We start from the raw sequence: 13,414 nt of genomic DNA, 5'->3' as shown, positions 1-13,414 counted from the left end.
AAAGTTTACACAGTTCATGATATTATGTATTGAGCACAATGCAAATAGGCACATTATATTCAGATTGTTCTTTGTTTATATAAAATGGATTTGTTTGAATCTCTTTCCTTATTTTTTAAAGGAGGTCATTTAGGGGCGCCTGGGTGGCTCAGTTGGTTAAGCGACTGCCTTCAGCTCAGGTCATGATCCTGGAGTCCCAGGATCAAGTCCCACATCGGGCTCCCTGCTCGGCAGGGAGTCTGCTTCTCCCTCTGACCCTCCCCCCTCTCCTGCTCTCTCTCTCTCATTCTCTCTCTCAAATAAATAAATTTAAAAAAAATCTTAAAAAAATAAAAAATAAAACAAAATAAAGGAGGTCATTTAAGATGATTTCTAAATGTGAATGGAAGAAAAGTTACCTATGTTTTATTAACTATTGAATATGTTGAGCTTTATATTTAAAGTAACTGGACTACAAAAGTAGTACAGCTCAGTGGATTTTCCTGTGAAATAGTATCCCGGTAGCATTGCTGCAAAGTAATATTATGGTTGTAATTATGTTATGAATGGCTCCATCATAGTCCCTGGATTTCTAGACTTCTTGAATCATGAATTTAAAAGGTGACAATATCACATGGAATGATCATGATTCCTGATTTCAAATCTTAAACACATGTGAAAATATATGTGTGCATGTATGTGTGTGTTTGTGTGTTTAGAAGTGAACAGAATGTCCTTTGACTTGCTACTTTGGACAGAATTTTAACAGTGTCTTTATAAGTGAAAAACTGCATCCATACCATTGCCTTTTGAGTCTAAATTATAGCTCCTTATTTAAATTTATCCATATGTGATGTTTATATTAATCATTATCCTAATAAAATCCAAAGTATTTTGTATTCAACATATATAGAAGCAAATTGACCTCATAGGGATTTTTTTAGCTTCTATTTTTATTTATTTAAATTTTCTGGAGACAGAAATGCAACTATCAAGTGATTTTCTCTTACAAAATATAAATGCACAATAATTAGGGACCCAGAGAATTCTGAGAAGCACGGGATTAGCCATGCAGTAATGCGAGCTCACATCTGCAGCTAGTCTAAAAATGTCACACAGACCTAATTCTGCTTCAATGCAAATGAAATTTGTTTCTGAGCATCTCAGTGTGGAAATAAATTGGTGACTGTGTTTGTTTAAACCCATTTACTACTTAATTTTTTATTTTATATTTTTCAACTAGGCTACTGGGGAAATAATGCACCTGTGCAGATTTATACTGCTATAAATTTGTGATTTACAGCTATTTCAATATTGCCTAGTGATCCTTCTATTTTTTCCTAATGAACATTCTCTCACATTTTCCTCACTGTTCACTTCAAGTCTTGTCCATTCTTGTCTTTCTTTCAAACTCACCATTTCCCTAATTATCCCCTATTTTACAAAGAAAATAGAAGATCCCACAAGGTAAAATCCTCAGATTTCTTCCACCACAGTCACAACCTTAATAATCTACAATAAACTTCTTTCTTTTCTCCTACTTGAACTGTATTCATTGACATATATTTTCTTCCATACTGCTTTATTATCTCCCTATGTATACTTTCCTCATGATTTAAACAAGATCAAGTCTTTTTCATTTAAAACAATTTTCCAACAACTTCACATACATATTGAAATATTAAAAAAATGTGATTAATGTAATCAGATTTAGAACTCCAGCCCAGTTTTCTCTCCTATGCTTTCATCTGTATATACCAGAAATCTGAATACTTCTACAAAGATGTCACTCCAGTACACTTCAAATTTGGTGTATGTTTAAGTGATTGTGACATATCCTTACCCCTTGCCATCTTGTTTCTGTATCTGGTCCTCCTGGATTTCTTTCCCTCTCCTTAGTTAGGTCAGCAGCCTTAAAGTCCTTATAATTATATAAGGTATACTATTATATATAATAGTATAATTCTACTATTTCAATATTTCTGGATTCCACCAGTGTTGTTATATTTCTACAGCCTCTGTATTAATCAAGCCATCACTGTTCTTTCTCTAGATTAGTATGACTGACTCCACAAATGTCTTGACTCCCCAGTTGTGTCCACCAAGCCATCACCCACCCTTCCAATAAACTGTCATTAAAATAAAATTTGCTGTTACTAATCCCTACATAAAACTTTAAGGTTTTATTTTATAAAAAATAAAATAAAATAAAATAAAATAATAAAATAAAATAAAATAAAATAAAATAAAATAAAATAAAATAAAATAAAACCAAGAGTTTCCAAGAGGTTCTCCACTGCCCTCAGATAAAATGTGAGCCCTTGTTGATAATGCCTTCCCCTTCTTAATATAATCTCTCTCTAAACAAGAGCTTATATTTTATCATGATTTATTTTTCCTCTACACTTAGAAGCTCAACTTCTCTTACTTATTCAGAAGTATCCAATGTCATGCTCATCTCAAATCTTTAGATAGATATTTTCTCCTAGAATACTCTTCCCTTGACAGTTTTCCCAGGTGATTTCCTTTTACTGTTCAAGCTTTCTCTTGTGTCCTATTAATGTCCCTGATACATATTCTCATACTTCTCTAGACTATTATTTTCATAATTAATGATGTTGCTTGCCTAATAATTCTGTTTCCTTCATTAAGTTCTTAGTTTTTCACGTTGATACCCATTTCACTTGGTCACTGATGAATTCCTTAGCATATTACTTTGCACATAGATTGGGATCACATATATTTGTTTAAAGTATTCTTAAATTTTAGCAAGATTATTCATTTATATTCAGAAATTATGACTAACATATTTGAAATGAACATGATCATTCATAACTTTTAATTCTAGGAAAGTTATAATTTTACCTTTTCCGTATGCATATTTTAAGGTAATATATTACTTATATGAATTTATATTTTATAGATTTATAATACTTACAACTGAATTTTAAAAGAGGAAATTTACAACTCAAATTTAATTTCTTTTTTTTTAAAGATTTTATTTATCCAGAGAGAGAGAGAGAGCACAAGCAGGGGGAGCGGCAGAGGAAGAAGCAGGCTCCCCGCTGATCAGCGAGTCAGATGTGGGGCTCTATCCCAGGACCCTGGGATCATGACCTGTGTCAAAACCAAGAGTCAGACCCTAAACCAACTGTGCCACCCAGGCACCCCCAAATTTAATTTCTACATGATCTAGAATGGTCATTAAGAAATTGGACTTGGGGGCACCTGGGTGGCTCAGATGGTTAAGCATCTGCCTTCAGCTCAGGTCATGATCCCAGGGTCCTGGGATCGAGTCCCACATCAGGCTCCCTGCTCCTTGGGAGCCGGCTTCTCCCTCTGCCTCTCTCTCTCTCTCTCTCGTCTCTCATGAATAAATAAATAAAATCTTTAAAAAAAAAAAAAAAGAAAGAAAGAAATTGGACTTGGGACACCTGGGTGGCACAGTTGTTTAAGGGTCTGACTCTTGATTTTGGTTCAGGTTGTGATCTAGGGTCCTGAGCTCAACACCCCTCCTCCACTCTGTGCTCAGCGTGAAGTCTGCTTAAGTTTTTCTCTCCCTCTCCTTCTGCCCCCCCCCCACTGTGCTCTCTCTCTCTAAAATAAATAAATCTCAAAAAAAATCAGATTTAACATAAATATTTTATACGAATTAACAAATTAATTACATCATATAATGACATAGATCATTTAACAATATTTAATTGACAGTCAAGGTATAGTTAAAAACGGTGGGTTTTTGAATCTGACAAACCTGGATTTTAATCCAAGACATGACACTTACTTGCTGAGTGAAATTGGACAATAACAAAACAAAAAGCTATCATTTATTGAATGGCTTGTATATTCTTATATAGTCTAACTCAATCTTCAATACTACTGTGTTAATTTAATACTTCTATATTAATTTCTTTAAATGAACATATTTAATATAATATATTCTTCTCTATATGAGTCTGAAGGGAATTAAAACCCATGTGGCCTTAAACTGTGATGATTACAGGGTTTTTTTTTAAGATTTTATTTATTTATTTTGAGAGAAAGAGTGCATGCATAAGTGGAGAGGTTGGGAGAAGGGTAGAGACACAGGGCGAGAGAGAATCTCAAGCAAATCCCATGCTGAGAGGGACTCAGGGCTTGATCTCACAACCGAGATCATGACCTGAGTGGAAATCAAGACTTGGAGGCTTAACCAACTAAGCCACCCAAGCACTCTTATGGTTTTTATTATTAATCAAGTACTGGAGTGATTTACACCGAGAAAACCCTCAATGAGTTGTAGTTACTTTTTTTTTTTTTTAATTGGGTCAATATTAAATCTCAAAAATCTCTTGTTTTGTTTTGTTTTGTTGTTGTTTTGTTTTTAGTGGTTTTTTTGTTTGTTTTGTTTTGTTTTGCCTCTGGGAGTAATGATGCCTTCCAGACAGAATTAATCCCACCCCCCCACCCCCCCACACACACCAGTGGTGTGTGATGAAAGAGAAGTCAGTACCATACAACTTCTATTTATCATCCTTGCATTATTCCATTTTACACTTCCTTTTCCTTCTTTGCCTACTATACTCCCACATTTCTGCAGAAGTTGGGTGAAGTGTCATTCCGAGTTTAATTGTTTACATGACAAAATTTTCTAGAATATCTTGTATATCTGGGAGTTCCCACCTCCTGGATTAGAGGAACATGATTTGTCACCAACAGGTACATTATAGCTTATATTTATATGAAAATATTACATGAACATTATATTTAAATCATTTTTGTTCTTATTTTATGGATGGTGTTTTTAAAGTGTTCTAAACCTAATCAAGAGGAATACTTATAAATGAAGAAAATTAAAGCCACCCATAAAAGAAGGATCTTGATTATTCCTGTATTTCAGTTTTGTTGAAGCTTGGTGTAAAGAGAACATACAAAATACTGCAGTAAATTGCTGGTTTAATTATGTAACAAAACCAAAACATTTCAGAAGCACATAACTCTATAGACAAGGATGAGATGCAGCATATCTTCACCACATTTTTTCTGGCCTTGTTTCACAAACAAGTTACCTAGATGGTGGCGGCACAGTCCTTACAGAAACCAGCTTAGAATTGTCTATATCTTTAAGTAACTTAGGAAAAACATTACTAATAGTGTATATTTCTATGTTTAAAGGGATATTTAAACCAGGTGAACTCCACTGTTGATCAAAATCCACTGTCACCAATCCATTTGTATTTTGGGATTAGAAGAAAAGCCAGTTCCCGGGATCGTTGAACAAAATCTCTGCTTGGAAATTTTCAGCAATGCTAAAATCCATTTTGCAGCAATTTTTTATGACACTTTCATGACAATAAAATACGATTGCCCAAAATGATTAACAAGTCAATTATGCTTCTGAGCCTAGTGGTTCTTCATAGCACATTTATAAATGGAAAAACAACATGTAAATGGAAATTTGTGCAAGAATGGCATATACAGCCATTATCATATGTGGTGAATTGGACACTAACAGAAAACATCTGCATGGACTTCTATGGAGATTGCTGGTTTGGGGATGTAAATACTAAAATGAATACTTCAGGCAATCAAGTTGTTTCCCAGATTCGCCCTTTACAAATTCAATTGGGAGACATCCTTGTAATTTCTTCTGAACCATCTCTTCAGTCTCCAGAAATAAATTTGATGAATGTTTCTGAAGCATCATTCATTGACTGTCTGCAGAACACCACAACTGAAGATCAGTTACTTTTTGGTTGCAAACTAAAAGGAATGCATACTGTTAATTCTCGGTGGTTGAGTATTGGGGCACATTATTTTATCACAGTAACAGCAAGTGGTCCATCGCTTTGTCACCTGGGGCTACGACTAAATGTGACAGTGAAAGAGCAGTTCTGCCAGAAATCTCTGAGTTCAGAATTTTGCTCTGGGCACGGTAAATGTCTTACTGAAGTTTGGAGCAAGACATACAGCTGCCATTGCCAGCCTCCATTTTCTGGAAAATGTTGCCAGGAACTTGATGCGTGCTCTTATAAGCCATGTGAAAATAATGGCATTTGCATTAATAAAAGAGGAAAATGGAATGAGCAAGGATATGAATGCATCTGTCACAGACCATTTAAAGGTAAGATTATTTTTTTAAAAAAATAACATAATTCGGGATGCCTGGGTGGCTCAGTTGGTTAAGCATCTGCCTTCGGCTCAGGTCATGATCCCAGGGTCCTGGGATAGAGTCCCCATTCTGCTCCTTGCTCAGCGGGGAGCCTGCTTCTCCCTCTGTCTGCCGCTCCCCCTGCTTGTGCTCTCTCTCTCTCTGACAAATAAGTAAATAAAATCTTAACAAAAATAATAACATAATTCTATTAAAATAAGAAAATAAACTGAGTTCACAAACTGTTACTTTCCAAAAAACAAACTACATTTCTAAAAAATTTGTAGATTTTTTAGAATGGGCTAAATTTGGAATCTGGACATAAAATTCCTATCAGGCATTCTCTAAAATAATTTTTTTGCTTATTTAAATAACAGGGATTTTTAAAAATGTATATTTGACCCTGAAATACCTATTTTAACATCTTTCTCAACATTCACTCTTAATGTTTCATATATTTAAAAAAAACACTATCAGAATAGTATTAGTCATAGAATGAAATTTCCAAGCTTATGGTATTTAGTTTAAACAGTTCTGGGTGATAATGTAGGAATTAAGTGTGAATCTGAGCAGAGGAAGATAAAGAGGTGTGTGGTTGTGGGGAAGGCATGAAGTTGCTTGGAAGAATTGGAAAAGAAAAGATAATTGTGAGCCAAGAGCAATGTTCTTTTTTTTTTTTTTTTTTTTTTTTTTTTTGAGAGAGAGAGAGAGAGAGAGCACACATGCATGAGACCTGTTGGGGGAGGGCCAGGGGAGATAGAGAGAGAGAGAGAGAGAATCTTAAGCAGGTTCCATGCCTGGTGCAGAGCCCAATGTAGGACTCAATCTCATGACCCTGAGGTCATGACCTGAGCCAAAACCAAGAGTAGGTCACTTAACAGACTGAGCCACCCAGCTGCCCAAGAGCAATGTTTTTAATGGATATTGATGTGGCCCTATAAAGTGATTAATAAATAAGAGTGGAAAGGAAGGAAAGAACTTGATATAATTGATAAACTTGGTTATAATAAACTAAATGAGAGGCAATGATGAGGGAAGGTTGTAAAAAAAAGGACATTTGGTTAGTAGATGAAGCCAGCAATCTAAAAACAATGTAAACTATACTATCTGAGACTGAAGTGAGGATTTAAGGGAAAATCAACTATCACTACTTGAAAGTTTACTAGGGAATTTGGGTCATCAGAGGGAAATGAAGAGAAATGTAGGGAAAAATTTAATCTATAGGAACTTATGAAAGAGTTTTTTTTACTGGGAATTTAGAGACCTGGCATAGAGAGTTACAAAGGTAATGGGTAAAACAAGGAAGACCTAGAAAAGGGAATTGCTTGATGCATTTTGTAATGATAGTATGGGAAAACAAATAACAGATTGGTAGTACATTTTGGTCAAGAGAGAGGAAAGAGGGTGAGCAGTTGATATGATAGAAAGATGAGGCTCAGAGATACAACTGTAGATTTTTTTCAGGCAGGCTTTAGGGGACTTCAGAAGGTTTTTCTTCTGTGTGCCTGGGAAGACTATACTGGATCCAAGCTTGAGAAGACTGTATAATAAAATATCCCAATAAACCCTTGTAGGTTCTAAAATTCACCTAAACCAATCTTTCAGAGTAATTTTAGACTCTGTGGTAGGGAAGTAAGTACTAAGACCATTTCAGAAGTTAATTACAGCAATATCCACTGAACATCCTCTGCCTCTAATTGGGATCAAATTCTCATTTTATTCTTACTGGCATTGGTGAACAAAAATGTAAGTAACCCCAAGTCTTCCTGGAGGTTTTCAGATAATTAAAATTAAGACAGGTCATGGGGTACCTGAGAGGCTCAGTTGGTTAAGCATCTGCTTTCTGCTCAGGTCATGATCCCAGGACCCAGGGATCTAGCCCTGTGGCAGGCTCCCTGCTCTGCGTGGAGTCTGCTTCTCCCTCTGCCCCTCCCCCTGCTCATGCTCTCTCTCTCACTCTTTCTCTCAAATAAATAAATGAATAAAATCTTTTAAAAAAATAAAATTAAATTAAGGCAGGTCAGCAAAAAAGTGAAAGCAGTCAAATTGCTGATTTGGGGTGAATGAAAAAGCAATTTAATTGAGAGATCCTAAAGCATACATTTTAGTTTGTCCAAAGTATTTTAAACAATGTTTAGTTAGAAAATTTCTACCATCTATCGGAATATTAATTGGCATATATGTCATATGTCATATGTCATAGAATGCTATTTCAATGATTTTATCTTAGTTGTATACTAAGGTGGTTTGTTTTTACCCAATGTTTGTTTGTTTATTTATTAGAAACACAGCCATAGATAATTTAAATCATTAAATGTTAAATACCATAATACTGAGCATATAGCATAATACCACTTTATAATAATTGTTTCAATTTTAAGTCTCAGATGATACAGAAATATGTAGAATTACCAAAGAAATTGAGAATATTAACTGTATTAATTTGCTAGTGATGCCGTAACAAAGAACCGTAGTTTGAGTGGCTTCAACAACAGAAATTTATTTTCTCGCATTCTAGAGGTTAAATGTTGGAGATCAAAGTATCATGTAAGCAAGAATGGTTTCTTCTGAGGCCTCACTCCTTGGTCTGTAGATAGCCGTATTCTCCCTGTGTCTTCCCTCTGTATGTGTCTGTATGACCAAAATTTTTCTTCTTATGAGGACATCAGTCACATTAGATTAGGACCCACCTTAATGACCTCATTTAATCTTTATTACCTCTCTAAAGATCCTGTTTCCAAATACAGTCACACTATGAGGTCTGGAAGTTAGGATTTTAAATATGAATTTTGAGGGCTCACAACTTAGCCCATTACACTAAGATTGAAATAGGATATGTCCTATTGAACATTCTCTTGTTAATTTAGTTTTTGTACATGGAAATATTTGGCACATAAATATATTTACCTAAATTTTTATTGTGTCAGGGTTGTTTGGAGGTAAATGAAGGAAGAAGAGTTCTGTATTATTGTGGCAGGGCTGTCAGTCTATAAAGAATTTGAAAGGAATCAATGATAATGGCAAAAACTGCTTACAAATTAAATTAAGGATTCAGTTAAAATGGAGGGGTGGCTGGCCTATTGCTAAATTATGGGCAACTGTTTTATAGTAACATGTGTCCATTTGCCATGCCCTGGAATTTTCTAGGCACATTCCTCTACAAAGGATATTATGAGCTGATTAACTGCATAGAAAAGTATGCTATGAAAGGTTATGGTATGTGATATTGTAGGACCACAATAGTTTATATTAGTGAGATTTGGAAACCTGATAGAACAGATAGGGCAAAAAAATGTAGAGTTTAGAAGTTGGTGCATAATTTCTGAGAATCCAAGTAGCCTTTTCTCTTTTTCTCCCCCATAATTTCAGATTTTCTTTTATTATTTTATTTTATTATATTGTGGAAAGAACACTTAATATGACATCTACCCTCTTAATAAATTTTTAACTGTACAATAAAGAATTGTTCACAGTACACACAATGTTGTATAACATATCTCTAGAGTTTATTCATCTTGCTTGACTAAAACTTTATGACCAGGTTTCTCTTCGAATGGTGTCAATTTTTTACATTTTTCTCTTTTGAATTATCACTTTGGCCAGGTGATAGGGCTAAGACACAATATACTTTTGAATATGTCACTTTGTAAATTCCACTGCAGGACTACCACTGTATGTTGAAGAACTGATATGTACATATATTAATATTATCTAATGTCAAAACATGATTAACAAATTAAAATTATCATGAAAATCATCTAAAGCTCAAATATCAACAATCAGAAAAATATTTGAATACTGTAGTGTGGGTCAGAAGATGGAAAAAGCTTATTGAAGATGTCAAGCTGATTGAAATTAATTTTTATTTCAATTTAAATACATCATCATGAAGTTTTATTTGTTTATTATTTTATTTATTTATTTATTTATTTAGAGCACTGGAGTAGGGGGAAGGGCAGAGGGGATGGAAGGGAATTTCAAGCAGACTGTGCTGAGCACAAGCCCGATGCAGACCTCAATTCCATGACCCTGACCTGAGCTGAAATCAAGAGTGGGTCACTTAACAGACTGAACAACCCAGATGCCCCTTATTTCTTAATTAGAGTTACATTTGACAAAATTTTGATCATCATTATTAAAGGAATTTGGGGAAAATTAGTGACCATAGTTAACTATATACAGTGTAAATATTTTTAATCTAATTGAAAAATTAATTTCTTTCATTTGAATAGGCATAAATTGTTCAGAAGTTATTGGCCAATGTCAGTCGCATATCTGTTCCATGGGAATTGTGGCAATATTACTATAAATAATTTCATCTGTGAATGTGGTGAACCATTTTCAGGTAAAAAATGCACATGTGTATGTATGTATATATGCATGCATACAAATCATTTTAATTTTTGTCTTATTTGCTTCAAATTAAATTTGAAATGTTTCATTAATTATTGAAAAATGAAATTTTAGAGGTTCTACACTCTGAATACGTTTTAGGGATATGTTTAATCAGTTTGGTTAACAATTAAATGATCCTGCTAAATATTCCATATAAGACAAGTTTTGGACACCAGTTGACAAGTTTTTCACCATGATAAAATATATTTTGTTCTTAAGTTCTAAAATATTTTTAGACATAGTGCACATAATTTGCATAATTTTGCAAATTTTGCACACACTTTGCATAATTATATCTAACTTATTTCCTTATGTAATGTCATTACAGACAAATCCCATTTTATGAAGAGTAAAAATTTTTTTATTTCTTCTCAAATGAATTTAAAGATGTGGAATGAAATCACCATTTAAATCAATACTTTCCTAACTATTGATTAAATGTTTAAATAATGAAAATATGTTTAAAACATTCTAGTCTCATCTTTAAACTCTTCTACAGTTTCACATTTTCTGGGAAATATAACTAATTATCAGTGTATCTGACCCTCTTCAAAATGCCTTTAAGCAGTGGTGTCTCCAGCCACAATTAGAAGACACCTACAGACTCCTTTTGTGAGAGTACAACAAAAAGATGCATGTCTTCCAAATTACAGAGAATGGTAATATCTCTTAGTGTTTCTCTTGCAGGTCCTTCCACCTAACTCCATTGAGGGAGATTTGAAATTTTGGTAGAATACATTAACCACTGTCCCATAGTTAACAAGTGTTGGTAGTAATGCAGGCAATAAAGATTCTAATAACTATCTTTAAAAAAAAAATCTTTTCAGGTCTTTTATCCCTCAAGTCTTCTTGTTCCTTGAAAAAGGTTATGAGTTGAAAGATTTATACAGTATTTTACTGTATCCTGCATATGTATGAAAACCATATAATTTATCTTTCCAGACCATGACATTTTTGAGCAAAAGAGGTAGCTAAAAACAGTTGCAATTATATAATATTTGAAATATTTATCTATTGACCTGCAAATTGGTTTAATTAAATAGGCAGACACATAAAGTAGTCCTATTCAAAAATTATTTTTAATAAAATTATTTTCAAAGAAGATAATTATAACTTGATCTTCAGTCTCTGCAGATCAAAGGAAATTTTAAAACATACTTTTTATTGATTATCTGAACATTACAAAACAATATAAGCAGAAACTGTGTTTAGCCATATTTATCTATAAATAATATGTTGCTAATACTTTTATGAAGAATAAATATTTGTAATGTGGTCTTATTATTTTATTTTTTATAAAGTTATACCCTCATCAAAGTTGCATTTATGATTAATAAATTTGAAATTGTTAATGCCTTCAGTTGACTCCTAACTATGCCATTCTTAATTGAGGATATTTTCACTGAACTGTTGAGGTTCCTGTTAATCTCAAAAGAAATCTGCTAAGTGGAATGTAGTCTCAATTCAATTTTGTGTATAAAATACAAAAATCAGTTTTTTAATAGGAGCCATATTTTTATTCTGTTCAGTATTATTTTCTTTGACAAACATTACTTTAAAAGAAAAAAACCTTGTGAAATAAATGATCTTCACATATCATTCCTTTGAATGTTTGACTAATCTTAGTTGCTGCAAAGTTGTAAGGCTTCTCAATTTATTTTCATTATGTTCTGGTACATAAATTTATCCATAAAATATAGGATCCTCCTCAAATATTGCTTCCCACAAGTCCAGTTATTCCAGAGCACAGATATAGTGTTTATAATATTATACACTTCTAACTTATTGAATATGTTCAGTATCTCTGTTGAGTTATGCAGGAATACATTTTAATCACTCTTTAAAAATAAGGACTATTCACTAAAACTTTCAAAAACTGATTTTTTGTGTGCTTAATTTATTAAGTTGTTTGATTACATGCTTGTTATGGTTCTGAGCAAAATGGACCAAAATTTAGATGATTCTTTCAACTATACATTCTGTTTCAATTATGTGAATATCACTAGTTTGGATTAAAATGTGAATTATGTGTGCACTATAATAAATTCCAAGTGTATTTCTTTCTCATCCTTTTTTCAACCTAATTCCATCTTTTTCTCAACTTAATCAAAACAATGTATACATCATGATATACTTAACGAAATTTTTATTTATAATTTTAACACAAGAACCAATAACTTTATCTTTGAACAACTTACTGAATTTTCAGAAGCGTTCCTAATATATTTTGCATTCAACAGAATAAACATGAAAAGCTTTATTATAATTCAATTAATTGGATGGAAAAATCAAACCATTGTTGAAATTAACTGCTAATTTATTTAAGCCTCTAATTTTACTAATATCAAGCAGCTGGCATCTTTTAACTGTGTGCGAAGTTATTGTGTTAATTCAGCTGACACGTTTATATAACTGTCATTTTACTCATATATGTACAGAGAAACTTGCAATAGAAAATGAGAGAAATCATTTTGGGACGGTCACTTGATGTAAATGAAAAGACATTCTTCACAGAGTAATATATAAGAATACCTTCGGCTTCTGCACCTGATTCATCATTGGAAGGCAGTCTTATAAGATAATTACTAACCTTTAAGATACATGCTGATGGTTCTTCAACTAATGTGTATCTTCTGATTTTCATATAGTCAATGATACCAGTAATAGTCTGTGATGGATCATTAATAGTGACATAGTATAGGGGCAAACTGCATATTCATTATCAACTTTCCGGGTAAACATAAATTTGAAACTTTTAAATTAAAAATATAAATTGCTTTTTTGGTTCTTTGAAAGAATTAATAAGATCAATAAGCCACTGGCCAGACTTTCCAAAAGAAAAGAGAAAGGACCCAAATTAATAAAATTATGAATGAAAAGGGAGAGATCACGACTAACAACAAGGAAATA

General features: G+C 33.1%; 1 protein-coding gene across 1 annotated transcript in view; it reads left to right on the top strand.

The window, feature by feature from the left end:
* Positions 1-5,331: 5,331 nt before the first annotated feature.
* The window catches only part of EYS (eyes shut homolog), a 164,857-nt gene continuing 156,774 nt past the window's right edge, over positions 5,332-13,414 (top strand). Inside the window, 3 exon segments of the mRNA XM_045865411.2 lie at positions 5,332-6,082; positions 10,342-10,386; positions 10,389-10,454. Coding sequence (XP_045721367.2) covers positions 5,332-6,082; positions 10,342-10,386; positions 10,389-10,454 — 862 coding nt within the window.

The sequence above is a fragment of the Mirounga angustirostris genome, unplaced genomic scaffold (assembly GCF_029215605.1).
Source record: "Mirounga angustirostris isolate CCGP_5_RB_7025 unplaced genomic scaffold, mMirAng1.0.hap1 SCAF_8, whole genome shotgun sequence".
Taxonomy (NCBI): Eukaryota; Metazoa; Chordata; class Mammalia; order Carnivora; family Phocidae; genus Mirounga; species Mirounga angustirostris.
This window is presented reverse-complemented; position numbering and strand designations above follow the sequence as displayed.